This window comes from Armigeres subalbatus, chromosome 3, assembly GCF_024139115.2.
Source record: "Armigeres subalbatus isolate Guangzhou_Male chromosome 3, GZ_Asu_2, whole genome shotgun sequence".
NCBI lineage: Eukaryota > Metazoa > Arthropoda > Insecta > Diptera > Culicidae > Armigeres > Armigeres subalbatus.
The window spans coordinates 163,743,685-163,759,349 of record NC_085141.1 but is presented as its reverse complement, the minus strand read 5'-3'; the positions used below and the strand labels follow the sequence as shown (position 1 = coordinate 163,759,349).

The following is a 15,665-nucleotide window of genomic DNA, read 5'->3' as shown; positions in this document are numbered from 1 at the left end:
TTATATAAATATAATTTCGCCTATTTCTTAAGTATCATTTGGACTTGAGTAAGATGAAAGTGTTCGCAGTGCTTGTGTTATGCCTTACCGTTGTGGCTGCAGGGCCTGATGAAGATATTTGGTTGCGGTTTAACAGACGTATGCCCAGTGCATACTACGGTATGAAGGAGTCCATTGAAAGACCCCCCGTTACCGGACGAATTGTCAGAGGCATCGATGCCAACATTGCAGACTTTCCCTTATCAGCTCTCTATGATCCGCGGCGGATCACATTTCTGTGGAGCTTCAATAATTTCTACCAATTGGGCCCTTTCGGCTGCACATTGTACTTTCCCGTTGCCAAGTGTAGATACTGTAAGTTTCTCAAAAAAAACCTAATTTATAATCTGCGCATATAACTTTCATTTATATCTTTGATGTTTTAGGTAACCCTACGTGGAGGTTCTTCCAGCCGTCTGGATGGAGGCACTATTTTCAGCGTTGATTTGATTATCAACCATCCTCAATATGTCACTTCAACTATTGCAAACGATGTTTGCGTGCTTCGTACTGTACAAGCAATGCAGGGATTGTATATTACTCCCATTCAGCTAGTACCAGCTGAAACTTATTATCCCCATGGAACCCGGGGGCTGGGGGCTCACGGTAACAAATATTAAATAATATTCGATCATTATTCTTCATTCAACTTCATGAATTGTTCACAGAGTGTACCTGGAACACTACCAGTCATATTACAGATGGTTGATATTCCGGTGATTGATCAGGCAACATGTCGTGCAGGGTGGCCAGCAGGAAGGATTACGGACGAGTAAATGCTTCGCAGTATATTATTGATGTGTGCTGTATAATACATAGTTGTTTCTATTTCAGTATGCTTTGCGCCAGTGAGCCTGGACGTGATGCATGCAATACAGACAGTGGCGGCCCACTTGTTACTGGAGGACGACAGATTGGTATTGTTTCATGGGGATCACCTAGCTGCCTTGGTAACGAACCTGGAGTTTATGCCCGAGTAGCTTTCCCGCTTATTCGCAACTGGATAACTGAAACCACCGGAGTTTGAGAGCGTTGATTTTGCACCCATCAATTATTGAGAACTTAGGTGTTTTTTTGATTTTTTTTTCCTGACTTACATTTTGTTGTTGTTAATTATTCGTAAACTTAAAGTATAATAAGATTAAAACAATAACTTTAAAAAGGGCTTGTGTTGATAAAATCGAGCTATCCCTGTGCTCAACTCGCGTATATGGAGCAAGTTATGAAAGCTCTACTTATTTAGCATGGCGCTAAATTTAAAATAAGCCGTTCGAATACGAATCATGTGGCGCGAGTTTCAAATAATACATTCCCTTAAAGAATAGTTACAGAGTAGTAATTTCAATACAATTTAATAGGGCTGAAATTTAAAAAGAGGCACAGTTTCTTGGCGCAGATATTTCATCCGCTCGATAATTTCGCTAAAAAATCAGTCATGTACGCGAAGCCAGGTCACTTTTGGTACGTGTGCCTCTAACCGTAAGGGCGGATCGCTTCGAGGACAGAAACGACATTTATTTGCCGCCATCGCTGTTGTAGAACAAAGAAGGAATCTGCCGTTCCAGCCGCTACATGCGGGTCCTTTTCAAACTGAGCGCCAAATCGCAGCGTGGACATCCCGATGGCAGCCATTACACCAATGCCATCTCCATGAAGCCAACATCGTTTCCCTTCGAGCAAGTCGCATCAGAGTCGTCGAAGTTTCATCGGACCTGATCAGTTTACTTGTCATCAAAAAACCAGTGCAGGTACGTTTAGAGCTAAGTTGTATGGCCTGGCCATGTGTACTTTTGTGTTTCCATTTACGTAGAAAAAGTCCAGCTCGAATACACTATTCCATAAATGAGAGTTATGGCGATAAGTTTAATTAGGTTTAACAAAAGTTTGCCTGAATAAACGAGTCATTGATTTCAGAAGCGCACAACGGTCGGATTCGTTCTTACGTCTTCAGAAGAAATTTTCTGCAAGAGTTAGGGAATCATACTATTTTACAAAGTTGTAGAGAATTATATTCTAAGGATTTCCGCTTAAAAAACATTTTTGGCTTTCTCGTTCAACAAAGTTGTACCGAAAGGCTTTAGGATTACTCCAAAAATGAACTTTTGATAGAAGACCCGGAGACCCATAGTGTTATATACCGATTGACTCAGCTCGACGAACCGAGGTGATGTCCGAACTAGGTTGTCCGAGGTAGTGTCCAGACCACATGTGGCCTAGACCTGTGCGCCGCCGCCGCCGGTGGTTTTACTCACGCCGCCGCCGCCGGCGATTTTGGGTCGGCGCGCCGCCGATCATAATTTTGCCACGCCGATGACTAATCGCAATAAAAAAAATCAATTAACTTGAGTCGAGTAAAATAAAATACAACGACAATACAACGTGGTGGAATTGATTGGAATAGTACTCAACTCGTGTTATGATTGTTGTTGTTAGTTATTTGTTAGAATGTTGTTGAGGTGAAACTCGTCAGAATTCAATTTCAAATTTACCTCAAGTGATGGTGCCTCTAAGACAGTGTGGTGACAAACATTGGATAATTAATTGGTTGGTTGATTAGTTGTGAATTTGAATTAGGCTGTATGCATGAGCATGAGCATGAGCATGATTGACCGCCCACAGTTGCTACTCCGTTATTGCCAGGTCAGCTGTAGTTATACAGAGAACCAACAGATGAAGTTTGGGACTAACATCATCTTCAATGTGTAAGAACTGGTGACCCAAAAATAAGCAATACCAGCGCCGGCCGTGTCCGAATGCAGGTCAATTAGGGAATAGGTAGGAAATTGTTGACGTGATACTCGCTTTGATAGAAGCCGACGAGTCATCTGCACTTCCACGAGAGATCACTGGGATGTTGGATATATGGGGTAGGGAGTGTGGCAGGGTTCGTTTTGGTAAACGGTATGTCGTGTATAGCGTATAGTTTGATCGATGAAAACAATACTAATTTTTTTGAAGGCCGCACAAAGCAGAACAAAATTTCGGTGATCGGCTGATCGTTCTGCTTACCGACAAAGCAGAATCAAACTATGATGACCGGCCGATCGTTCTGCTTACTGGAGAAAACATGTCTAGACGCGATTTAAACTTTTACTTTCTAATTGATTTACACACACGCTCGAAGCAGAACAAAATTTCGGTTACCGGCCGATCGTTCTGCTTACCGCACAAACCAGAACAAAATTTTAATGACCGGCCAATCGTTCTGCTTACTGAAGAAAACACGTCTAGACGCGATCTCCGATCGTTCTACGTCCAATTGAATTTGAATTAGGCTGTATCTAGTAGATTTAATCTACTAAGTAGAATAATACAAAAAATGTTAAAATGGTCTTTGGAATTCGTCTAAGCCAAAGCTTAATTCAGTCGGGCACCTAAATCTGTAGGCAGTGTTGTCCTACACTCTGTGCAAAAAAATCTGCTCTTTGATTTTACTCGATCCAAACGATTCTACAATCTTAACTAAGTAAGTGCAACTAATAGAAGGCTATTTGCATTTTCTAAATGTCCATCGTTTAGATGGAGTAAAATCAAAGAGCAGAATTTCTTGCACAGAGTGTAAGACAACACTGCCTGCAGGTGACTCGCAAATTATGTTTGTTGTGGCACATAAGCTTTTGTGAAGGCTTGAATTCATCCCCAAAGCGCCAAAACCACTTGGTATATTTCCTAGTAGATTCTCCAGATATTCCTCCGAAAAGTTTCAATAAAAAACCTTGGAAAATTACTTTATGTATTCTACTTAAAAGTCTTACAAAATTTCTTCGAAAATTCTTTCAGAAATTCCATTACGGATTTCTTCAGAAAATCCTTCACGAATTTCTTCAGGAAATTTCTCATGGAATGCACACAAAATTTTTTTTTCAGTAATTTCTATGAAAATGTTGTTAAGAATTCCTTAGCAGAATCGTTAAGGAATTCCTTCGGAAGTTTCTTGAGCGATTCCTCCGGATATTTCTTAATAAATTTCTCAAGAAATTTCATTTGGAGTTTCTTCAAAAACTGTTTAGCAACTCTTCAATTTTTTAAAGGAATACCTCCTCATGAATTTCTTCGGCAATTATTCTATAAATTCTTCCAGAGATTGCATAAGGGATTTCTTCCAAATTTTCCTAAAGAATTCCTTCAGAACTTCTTCCAGCAATTCCTTTAAAACATTCTCCGAGAATTCTTCCAGAACTTCCTGCAGGAATTCCATCGAAAATGCCTTCATGGGTTCTTTACGAAATTCTTTCAGTAATACCTTCGGATTTTTTCAGATTAGTTGTTTAATTTATTTGTTTTATTTTTTCAAAAATTCAATTAGCAACTCCACCGAAAACTATGTCATTATCTACTTAATTTTCAATGGATTTCCTGGAATACATCTAAGAAGGAATCCCGGAGGCTTTTCGAAGAAACGTTTAAAGAAATCCCTGGTGAACTATCCGAATGAATTCTTGGTGGAGTTTTCTTAGATTATTCAAGGAAATTTTTTTGAAGGGCTCTTCAATGAATTTTTGGAGAAGTTTTTGAAGAAATTCCTGAAGGGTTTTGTGCAGGAATTTCTAAATGTATTTCTGAAGGCATTTTAAAAAAGAGAGCGTGAATGGATTTTCGAAAATAATTCCCGTTTGAACTACTTTAAGGGATTTTGAAAGTATTTCTAAACAACTTCCCACAAACCACGTAGGCCGAATTTTCACATTGTCAACCCCCCCCCCCTTCCCCCTAGTAGACTTTTCTAAAACCCCTCCACCACCCCCTTGAAATCTACGTAGACTTTTTCAAATTTAACAAAATGTCATATGTGATTGGAAAAAAATTGGAAATCAACCACGTTTTCAGCAATTCAGATATACAAATCCATTTTCAAATCCATTGTGAACACTACAGTAAAATTAAAATTTCAAACCTAAGAAAATCAAACTGAACAAAATCCAACTCAATATCAATTGAAAATTCAAAACGAAACCAAATTCAATCCTCTGTCCATAGCTCCTGAAACCAAATCTCGAAGCCAATTAATTTAATTTCTGTTGGATTTGATTCCTCCTGGAGGTGTGCGCCACCGCCACCGGCACTTGTATAGGCGCGCCACTGCTTAAAATCTGTCACGCATCTGAATTATAATTCTTTATGTCGGTTCAAATTTGTAGAAAACCCAAGAATTTTCAGAATTTCGAAAATTTTCGAGTTGAAACTCTGAGAACGCCAAGTTCAGATTCAAAAAAGTTTGTCGTAGAAATTCCGTAGAATTGGGGTTGGGGTTTACGTAGAATTTTTTTATTTTTTTTTTTCGTAAAACATTTCATACAGCAGCTTTGTGCGAAGTTCACGAATTTTTTTTCGATTTTTCCGTTTTTTTGCAAGACTTTACCGAAATAATCTCTCGAATCTCTTATGGATTTCACTGAAGCAATGGTATGAACTACGGCTTAAAAATATCATGATTTCGACAGTTAATTCATCTGTGTTGAGCAGGAAAATTCTCCAAAGTATTCTAATTCTAAACAAATTCGAAAAAAAAATCATATTTTCCAATCGGATTAAATTGATTACATTGTAGATTCTACTAAAATATCTTTTGATTTTCGGTAGGAACTTGTTTAGAAACTACAAGTGATTCTTTAAAATTTCCATGGGGAATTATGTCGCACTTCGACGAAAATTTATTTAGAATTTACAAAGGAAGCATTTTGGAATATCCAAGAAGAAGTCTTTGGAATCTCCAAAAGACATTCTTTGGAACTTGTAAGGGGAATTCTCAAAAATTTGAAGATTTTCTGGGAAGTCCCCGGGAGATTTTTCTTAATTTCTGAAATTCTTGGAATTTTCGCGAGGAATTCTTTGGACATACATATAAGCGAAATTCTTCGAAATTAAACGGCAATTTCTTCAGCAGTTCTAATGAAAATTCTTTGGAATTATCGATGAAAAAAGAAATTGTTGAAAACTTTCACGAGAAATTATTAGAATTTCCCACCAAAAACTCTTTGAATTTTCACAAAAGAAATATTTCAATTCTTGTAAGAAAGCATTTGTAATTTTCATGAAAATTTATTCTATTTTTTTACGATAAATTCACCACAAATTCAACTGAAATCCTCCATAATTTCCACCGAGAATTATCTGGAAAACTCTTTGGAATGTCCGTAGGATTTTTTTGGCGTATTACCTGGAAACTTTGAAGGTTATCAATTGGAAAATTCTACGGAATTTCTACGACAAACTTTTTGGAATGTAGACTTGACGTTCTCGGAGTTTCAACTCGAAAATTTTCGAAATTCTGAAAATTCTTGGGTTTTCTACAAATTTGAACCGGCATGAAGAATTATAATTCAGATGCGTGACAGAGTTTAAGCAGTGGCGCGCCTATACAAGTGCCGGTGGCGGTGGCGCACACCTCCAGGAGGAATCAAATCCAACAGAAATTAATTTAATTGGCTTCAAGATTTGGTTTCAGGAGCTATGGACAGAGGATTGAATTTGATTTCGTTTTGAATTTTCAATTGATATTGAGTTGGATTTTGTTCAGTTTGATTTTGTTAGGTTTGAAATTTGAATTTTACTGTAGTGTTCACAATGGATTTGAAAATGGATTTGTATATCTGAATTGCTGAAAACGTGGTTGATTTCCAATTTTTTTCCAATCACGACATTTTGTTAAATTTGAAAAAGTCTACGTAGATTTCAAGGAGGTGGTGGAGGGGTTTTAGAAAAGTCTACTAGGGGGAAGGGGGGGGGGGGGGGTTTGACAATGTGAAAATTCGGCCTACGTGGTTTGTGGGAAGTTGTTACGAAATACTTTCAAAATCTCTTAAAGTAGTTCAAACGGGAATTATTTTCGAAAATCCATTCACGCTCTCTTTTTTAAAATGCCTTCAGAAATACATTTAGAAATTCCTGCACAAAACCCTCCAGGAATTTCTTCAAAAACTTCTCCAAAAATTCATTGAAGAACTCCTCAAAAAAATTTCCTTGAATAATCTAAAAAAACTCCACCAAGAATTCATTTGGATATTTCACCAGGGATTTCTTTAAAAGTTTCTTCGAAAAGCCTCCGGGATTCCTTCTTAGATGTATTCCAGGAAATCCATTGGAAATTAATTAGATAATTAAATAGTTTTCGGTGGAGTTGCTAATTGAATTTTTGAAAAAATAAAACAAATAAATTAAACAACTAACTCTGAAAAAATCCGAAGGTATTACTGAAAGAATTTCATAAAGAACCCATGAAGGCATTGTCGATGGAATTCTTGCTGGAAGTTCTGGAAGAATTCTCGGAGAATGTTTTAAAGGAATTGCTGGAAGAAGTTCTGAAGGAATTTTTTAGGAAAATTTGGAAGAAATCCCTTATGCAATCTCTGGAAGAATTTATAGAATAATTGCCGAAGAAATTCATGAGGAGGTATTCCTTTAAAAAATTGAAGAGTTGCTAAACAGTTTTTGAAGAAACTCCAAATGAAATTTCTTGAGAAATTTATTAAGAAATATCCGGAGGAATCGCTAAAGAAACTTCCGAAGGAATTCCTTAACGATTCTGCTAAGGAATTCTTAACAACATTTTCATAGAAATTACTGAAAAAAAAATTTTGTGTGCATTCCATGAGAAATTTCCTGAAGAAATTCGTGAAGGATTTTCTGAAGAAATCCGTAATGGAATTTCTGAAAGAATTTTCGGAGAAATTTTGTAAGACTTTTTCAGAAGAATACATAAAGTAATTTTCCAAGGTTTTTTATTGAAACTTTTCGGAGGTATATCTGGAGGAATCTACTAGGAAATATACCAAGTGGTTTTGGCGCTTTGGGGATGAATTCAAGCCTTCACAAAAGCTTATGTGCCACAACAAACATAATTTGCGAGTCACCTGCAGGCAGTGTTGTCTTACACTCTGTGCAAGAAATTCTGCTCTTTGATTTTACTCCATCTAAACGATGGACATTTAGAAAATGCAAATAGCCTTCTATTAGTTGCACTTACTTAGTTAAGATTGTAGAATCGTTTGGATCGAGTAAAATCAAAGAGCAGATTTTTTTGCACAGAGTGTAGGACAACACTGCCTACAGATTTAGGTGCCCGACTGAATTAGGCTTTGGCTTAAACGAATTCCAAAGACCATTTTAACATTTTTGTATTATTCTACTTAGTAGATTAAATCTACTAGATACAGCCTAATTCAAATTCAATTGGACGTAGAACGATCGGAGATCGCGTCTAGACGTGTTTTCTTCAGTAAGCAGAACGATCGGCCGGTAACCGAAATTTTGTTCTGCTTCGAGCGTGTGTGTAAATCAATTAGAAAGTAAAAGTTTAAATCGCGTCTAGACATGTTTTCTCCAGTAAGCAGAACGATCGGCCGGTCATCATAGTTTGATTCTGCTTTGTCGGTAAGCAGAACGATCAGCCGATCACCGAAATTTTGTTCTGCTTTGTGCGGCCTTCAAAAAAATTAGTATTGTTTTCATCGATCAAACTATACGCTATACACGACATACCGTTTACCAAAACGAACCCTGCCACACTCCCTACCCCATATATCCAACATCCCAGTGATCTCTCGTGGAAGTGCAGATGACTCGTCGGCTTCTATCAAAGCGAGTATCACGTCAACAATTTCCTACCTATTCCCTAATTGACCTGCATTCGGACACGGCCGGCGCTGGTATTGCTTATTTTTGGGTCACCAGTTCTTACACATTGAAGATGATGTTAGTCCCAAACTTCATCTGTTGGTTCTCTGTATAACTTCAGCTGACCTGGCAATAACGGAGTAGCAACCGTGGGCGGTCAATCATGCTCATGCTCATGCATACAGCCTAATTCAAATTCACAACTAATCAACCAACCAATTAATTATCCAATGTTTGTCACCACACTGTCTTAGAGGCACCATCACTTGAGGTAAATTTGAAATTGAATTCTGACGAGTTTCACCTCAACAACATTCTAACAACTAACTAACAACAACAATCATAACACGAGTTTAGTACTATTCCAATCAATTCCACCACGTTGTATTGTCTTACAAATACGTATTTCGTCTCTGTAAGGCCATCTCCAGTGTCTTTTATTTTACTCGACTCAAGTTAATTGATTTTTTTTATTGCGATTAGTCATCGGCGTGGCAAAATTATGATCGGCGGCGCGCCGACCCAAAATCGCCGGCGGCGGCGCACAGGTCTAGTAAGACCTAGACTGAAAATAAGGGCACTCTCGAACTGCTGAGCATGTTTATGAGCCTTTTCGCCATTTGTTAATAAAATTTTATTTCCCTCTTTAAACGCAGGAATTGGAATAAATTTTCTAGTAATAAATCTCACTTCATCTAAATTAGTTCCCAACGAAGGGTCAGAAACATTCTCTTGATTGAGAAAGTCTTCGAAGCTCCGTGTAACCTGATCCTCAATTGGACTAGTAAGACCTAGACTAAAATTAAGGGCACTCTCGAACTGCTGAGCATGTTTATGAGCCTTGTCGCCATTTGTTAATAAAATTTAATTTCCCTCTTTAAGCGCTGGAATTGGCTTTTGAGGTTTTTTTTAACAAGAATTTTCGTTAATTTCCAAAAGGTTTTCAAACTGGGATCCAACTTCGAGACATTATTCTCGAAATTGGTATTTCTCAGAATAGCGAAACGTTTTTTAATTTCATTTTGCAAATCTCGCCAAATAACTTTCAACGCGGGATCTCGAGTTCTTTGGTATTGCCTTCTTCTCACATTTTTAAGACGGATCAGTAGCTGAAGATCGTCGTCAATAATAAAGGAGTTGAATTTAATTTCACATTTAGGAATTGCAATGCCTCTGGCTTCGACAATTAAATTTGTCAAAGATACGAGAGCAGTATCTATATCCTTTTTGGTATCGAGAGGAATATCAACATCAAAATTCCTATCGATATACGTTTTATAATTCCCAATCAGCTCTATGATAATAAAAAAATTGGATTATTAATTGCTTCTTGTGGGATTCCAAACGTCACAGGAAGGTGATCAGAGTCAAAGTCAGCATGAATTACCAATTGCCCACACAGCTGACTTGAATCCGTTAAAACTAAATCAACTGTAGAAGGATTTCGACTGGAAGAATAACAAGTTGGTCCATTGGGATATTGAATAGTATAATATCCCGCAGAACAATCTTCAAATAAAATTTTTCCATTACAATTGTTTTGAGCATTATTCCATGAACAGTGTTTGGCATTGAAGTCACCAATTATGAAAAATTTAGATTTGTTGCGAGTTAGAATTTGAAGATCAGCTCTCAACAAATTCCTTTGCTGCCCATTGCATTGGAAAGGCAAATAGGCAGCAATAAAAGAAGAATTGTCCAAAATTTGTTTCAACAGAAACTCTCAAGGTTTCGAAATCTTTGATTGAGACGGTCGAAAGCTTTTTCGTAGTCAATGTATACCAAGTAAAGGAACTCTTGGAATTCGTTGACCTGCTCCAGAATGATACGGAGCGTGACAATATGGTCCACACAGGATCTTTCGGCACGGAATCCGGCCCGCTGCCGCTAGAGAGTCGCATCGATCTTATTCTGAATCCGGAGTAGGATGACTTTGCATAGAACTTTGAGAACGGTACACAGCAACATAATGCCTCGCCAGTTATTGCATACAGTCAGGTCACTCTTTTTGGGTACCTTCACTAAGATACCTTGCATCTAGTGGACTGGGAAAGTAGCGATGTCCCAGATATTACGAAATAAACGATGCAGTAGTTGAGCGGATGTCATGTGGTCAGCTTTGAGCATCTCGGCTGATATGCGATCGACCCCTGGGGCTTTATTCGATTGCATGCTTTGGATGGCTGTTTGCATCTCTAGCAGTGATGGAGCTTCGGTATTGATGCGTGTTATACGTCGGATCCTAGGCAGATCATGCCGAGGTGGTGGTAGCCTGGCTGGCACTTGAAAAAGTTGCTCGAAGTGCTCGAACCAGTGTTTCAGCTGGTCAGTTGGGTCGGTCAATAACTGATCATTCGCGTCTTTCACAGGCATCGTTGCATTCATCTTCGTTCCGCTTAAGCGTCGTGAGATATCGTAGAGGAGGCGAATGTCGTCGGTTGTCAGAGAGTCTGCCCATGGTCGCTTGTCCCGTGGAGTGTTTTACTTCCTTCTCAAGAGCCGAGTATCGTTGACGGGCTAAGACTTTGGCTCCTGTGGTTTTATATCGCTCTATCGCGGCTTTGGCTTCTCTCCGCTCCTCTATCTTCCTCCAGGTCTCATCGGTGATCCATTGTTTTCTCTGGGTGCGCAGTTCGCCCAGATTGTTCTCGCTGGTAGCGATGAAGGCATTCTTGATGACGGTCCATTGGTGTTCCGCGCTGCCACCTTCCGGAATATCTGCAGCACGCGTCTCCAGTTCTTCAACGAAGGACCGTTTCACCTTGGCATCCTCCAGTCGGGGTGTGTTGAACCGTCGTCCAACTCTCTATCCTCCTGCCGACGAATCCGCGCAATGCGCAGGCGTATTTCGCCGATGAGGAGTTGATGATCAGAAGCGATATCGGCTGGTGCAGATGTGGTCGATTTGATTTTCTGTAAAGCCGTCACGGGAGACCCACGTGACCTTGTGAACCGGTCGTTGAGGGAAGAGCGATCCCCCGATCACCATGTCGTTATTACACAGTATAAAAATGTCATAGCATATATGATGAAACAAAAAGGCTCCGTTCAATTCGACTCATTTTTACATCACTTTTTAAAATTACAGGTCGTCATTACTATGGAGCTTGTATTAAATATTGCATACAAGAAAACGTTGGATGTAAAATGAGAGGCTATTGGACACAGAAATAAGCGTTTAAATATTTCCATGGCGTGTAATTTTCAGAATTTTTAACTGTGTACCACAAAATTCTGCGAACAGCTCTCCGTTTTCGCTCATATCTCCAGGATTCCAAACAAATTTTAGTTTTGGATTGTAAAGCCGCATTCCATTTTTTTCCAGATATTTCTTTACTCCCGATAATAAGGAATCCCAATCTTTAATTAATTTTTGGTTGTACCTTGAAGCATGATCCGGGAAAGAAATCAGTGAGATTTTTCACAACTGATCAATTCCTACTGGACTAAACATCTTCAGGACTCAAAACAAACTGTCGTTCTGGATTTCAAAGCCGCGTTCTATTGTTTTTCAAAAATTTCATCACTACCGCTCATTGTCCTTCAAGATGCATTAAAAAAATTAACCAAAGCTTGGGGTCCCTAATGAGCCAAGTAGAAGCATGTGCGAAACATTGAAGACGGTCTCTGTCTTACTCATCTTATGACAAGTGAATAAGAACCAAATATTCAGCGGCCTGCTTCAACAGTTCAGAATAGCTGTGCAGCCCATGATAGTATACATGCTGGGAGCAATTAATCTAGAGCATCCTTTCTTGCATATTTGTATTGTAAATCATATTTTTTGAACAGTATAGCCTTGATGGGATGCTAACGGTTTAACCAGATGTAGATGACTGCCAACGGTATAAACTCCAGAACAATTTGGAGTACCTAGAACATTTGCGCACGGAAAACTGAATTGTAAATAATACCCTTGGACTCTGCGAGCTGCCTGTATGGACATAAACAGTTAACTTCGATTCCATATCAGCTGTAGTTTACCCGGAAGACCGATCTATCTAAACTCCTGGATAATTTGGAGAACCTAGAACATCGGTAGTAATACTTTTTGTAGGATGTCTATTAGCATTTCAGAGATTGTAAAACAAAATCAAAGTCAATTGAAAAACGGGGAAAATACTGAAGACACATGTATGCAGTGCCGGGTTGATAACTTGGATTTTGGAGCCAAATAACTGAAGTTCCATTTTTTTTCAATTTTTTTTTCATCCGGATCACTTAAGCCTCAGTTAATTTTTGAAAACATCTTGAAGCGATTTTTTTTCATAATTTGTTGCGCAGTGAAATCGACTTGATCTGACAATGCATCCGGTACTATGGCCAAAATACATAGAAATATATTTTAAAACGTTTAGAAAAATTATGCTTTTGACAGTTATACTCATCCGGAAGCTCACAATAAGTTGCGTTCGACTGTATTCTTAAAGTAAGTATAACCAAATGTGAGTGATGTGTCTAATCTACCTATCAGTGCTGTTTCAGATTTTTCTTATTTGCATTTTATCTTTTCCAACGCAGCAGAAATGCAGCAACACCGCTAGGTGAATCAATCAAGTTTTTTCTGATGTATGATTGAAACAAAGAACTTGTAAAGTGGATCACACTTAATTTTCTGTCGTTTTAAATTATGCTTGAACTTTTGACTGTCTTTTATATAACAGTGGAATTGTTCATTGAACAATTTGGTGCCAGGTAACAATGTTCCTTTGGTGGTTGTAATGTCAATGAAGAGGAAGAAAATCCTCCTCGCTTAAGATTTGATTAGGGGGAAAGATGGCTTTGGCAGGTTTTGTTCTATTATTGGCAGGGGGGTTTTTGTCGACCAAATTTTATGAAATTTGGCCACAATATTCTTTGATATGCAAAGAATGCTTAGGCCAAATTTGAGCCTAGTCAGTCATAAAAAAACCCCTGCCAATAATAGAACAAAACCTGCCAAAGCCGTCATTCCTTCTACTTCCAAAAGCGAATCACCGTTTTGAATGGTTTTGTTGAACCGCAGCCAGAAATGCCTATCGATTTTTTTATAAAAAAAACGGGATGAACTTAATAAATAATAATATTTACAAAATATCATGTTTTTATTAAAGTTTTCCTAGCCTTGTAAAAACGTTAAACTCCAGTTGTTTCCGCGATCCAGTTACGGATCAAAGGAAAAGCCACACGTGCGTAGACACCAGGTTCATTACCGAGGCAGTTTGTGGCTCCCCACGACACAATACCGATCTGACGACCTCCAGTAACCAGTGGGCCACCGCTATCTCCATTGCAGGCATCGCGTCCTGGCTCGCTGGCACAAATCATGCTGAAGTAAAATACAATACAATAAATGCCTCTCCCGCTGTCGTATTAGCTGTTCAATCGCAATACACTTACTCATCAGTGACCCAGCCGGCTGGCCACCCAGCACTGCATGTTTCCTGATCGACCACTGGAATGTCAACCATTTGTAACGTGACTGGCAGAGATCCAGGTACGCTCTGAAAGTAGATTGATTTATCCGAATAAGCATAGATGTTGAAATGTTGATCAATAAAACATGCTACCGTTAGACCCCAACCAGACACAACAGCACGTGTCCCTCCTGGGTAATAAGTGCTTGCTGGTACCAGCTGAATGGGAGTGATGTGCAGTCCTTGAAGTGATTCCTCAGTGCGGAGAACGCATACATCATTTTCCAAGTTCCAGTCGTCATATTGGGGATGGTTTACAATCAACTCGACATTGAATATTGTGCCTCCTTCCAGACGGTTGGAAGAACCTCCACGAAGTGTAATCTGCAGAGATAGATAATAATGTTACAAAATGAAATCCACAATATGTTGAAATTCGTAAGAGCTCACAATGGCAACACTTGGCAATGGATACGTGCAGTGAGCTGCCGATAGAGCCCATCTATCGGAGATTATTGATGCACCACAGCTGTGAGATCCACTGCGACGCAAGGACAGCTGGTATGGGAAATTTTCAATATCAGCATCCAAGCCGCCGACAACTCGTCCTGTTATTGGGGATCTCGCAATTGGTTCCTTCAGGTTATAATATGCACCGGGCATACGTCTGTTGAACTGCAACCAGACGTCCTCCTCAGGACCTGCAGCTACTGCAGCTACACACAAAGCAAATACTGCTAACACTTTCATCTTGCCCAAACTACTGCTACCAACTGCTGTTGGGCCCTATTACTAATCTCATTTATAATTTTGTAATGACGAATCATGCATAAACATATGAAACGAAATTCAATGGAACGGTAGCAAATATGATTGTTTCAAGTTATCATTTTCTTATCGATGTCAGTACGTAACCCCTTCTGTGTGATTAGATACGTTTATGGGAAGTCTATTTATTCGAGTATGAACTGATATCATCTGAAACATTTATTACCGTTTTCTTTGGGATTGTCCAAATTCACCATTAGCTATGCGCGTTTTTCCTTATTGGTAATTTTTATGCAGTATTCTTCTTCCAGAATCATACCTCCACTTTGTGTTACATTGCCTGCTCGTAATGTGATGCACTGTCACACTGCTTCCGAGTTCAAATGTAACTGCAATGTTTTTTTATAGTACAATATGGTTATTTCAATTACTTGTCTAGGAGAAAGTTTTCATCAGTCATAATAGATTTTCGAGCCGAACTGTCTTCATAGTGGTCTTGACGTACAGTATGCTTTGTGACAAACATGTCGGAGATTTCACAACTGCAGTACGGGAAAACCCAGATTATTTAATAAAGGTCACCCAGGATAACCAAAGGCCATGGATTGTATTTCGGATTATATGTTAATAAATTATACAAAAGGTTGTTCTTCTTATTCTGATGTTATACTTACCAATATTAGATCTCGGCAGCGCCGTAGCATGTGGTTGGTTGCCGCCAAGATGGCTGAAAGACAACATATCTTAGTTTAGGAATTGCAAGACAAATTGTTGTGAAACCAACTAACATAATATTATTAGTCGACGTAGTAGGTGAGAATGCGGGTGTAACACCTAAATTATAATCTT

At 38.8% G+C, this 15,665-nt stretch overlaps 1 protein-coding gene and 1 pseudogene across 1 annotated transcript; one reads left to right on the top strand and one right to left on the bottom strand.

Annotated features, from left to right (window-relative positions):
• Positions 1-53: 53 nt before the first annotated feature.
• LOC134221865 (trypsin alpha-like) lies at positions 54-1,066 on the top strand (annotated as a pseudogene).
• Positions 1,067-13,696: 12,630 nt separating this feature from the next.
• Positions 13,697-14,798, bottom strand: LOC134220667 (trypsin-7-like). Its single transcript, XM_062699767.1, has 4 exons — positions 14,499-14,798; positions 14,202-14,432; positions 14,032-14,135; positions 13,697-13,960 (listed from the first exon to the last, which is right to left on the bottom strand). Exons 1-4 carry the CDS (start codon positions 14,796-14,798, stop codon positions 13,768-13,770), a joined length of 828 nt encoding a protein of 275 aa, XP_062555751.1. The 3' UTR covers positions 13,697-13,767.
• Positions 14,799-15,665: the final 867 nt, after the last annotated feature.

Excerpts from the sequence above, each read along its gene's own strand:
- LOC134220667 (XM_062699767.1), bottom strand. The coding sequence starts at position 14,798 with ATGAAAGTGTTAGCAGTATTTGCTTTGTGTGTAGCTGCAGTAGCTGCA. Across the intron at positions 14,433-14,498 it reads CATTGCCAAGTGTTGCCATT|ATTACACTTCGTGGAGGTTC; the intron begins GTGAGCTCTTAC and ends CTATCTCTGCAG. Across the intron at positions 14,136-14,201 it reads TGTCTGGTTGGGGTCTAACG|AGCGTACCTGGATCTCTGCC; the intron begins GTAGCATGTTTT and ends ATCTACTTTCAG.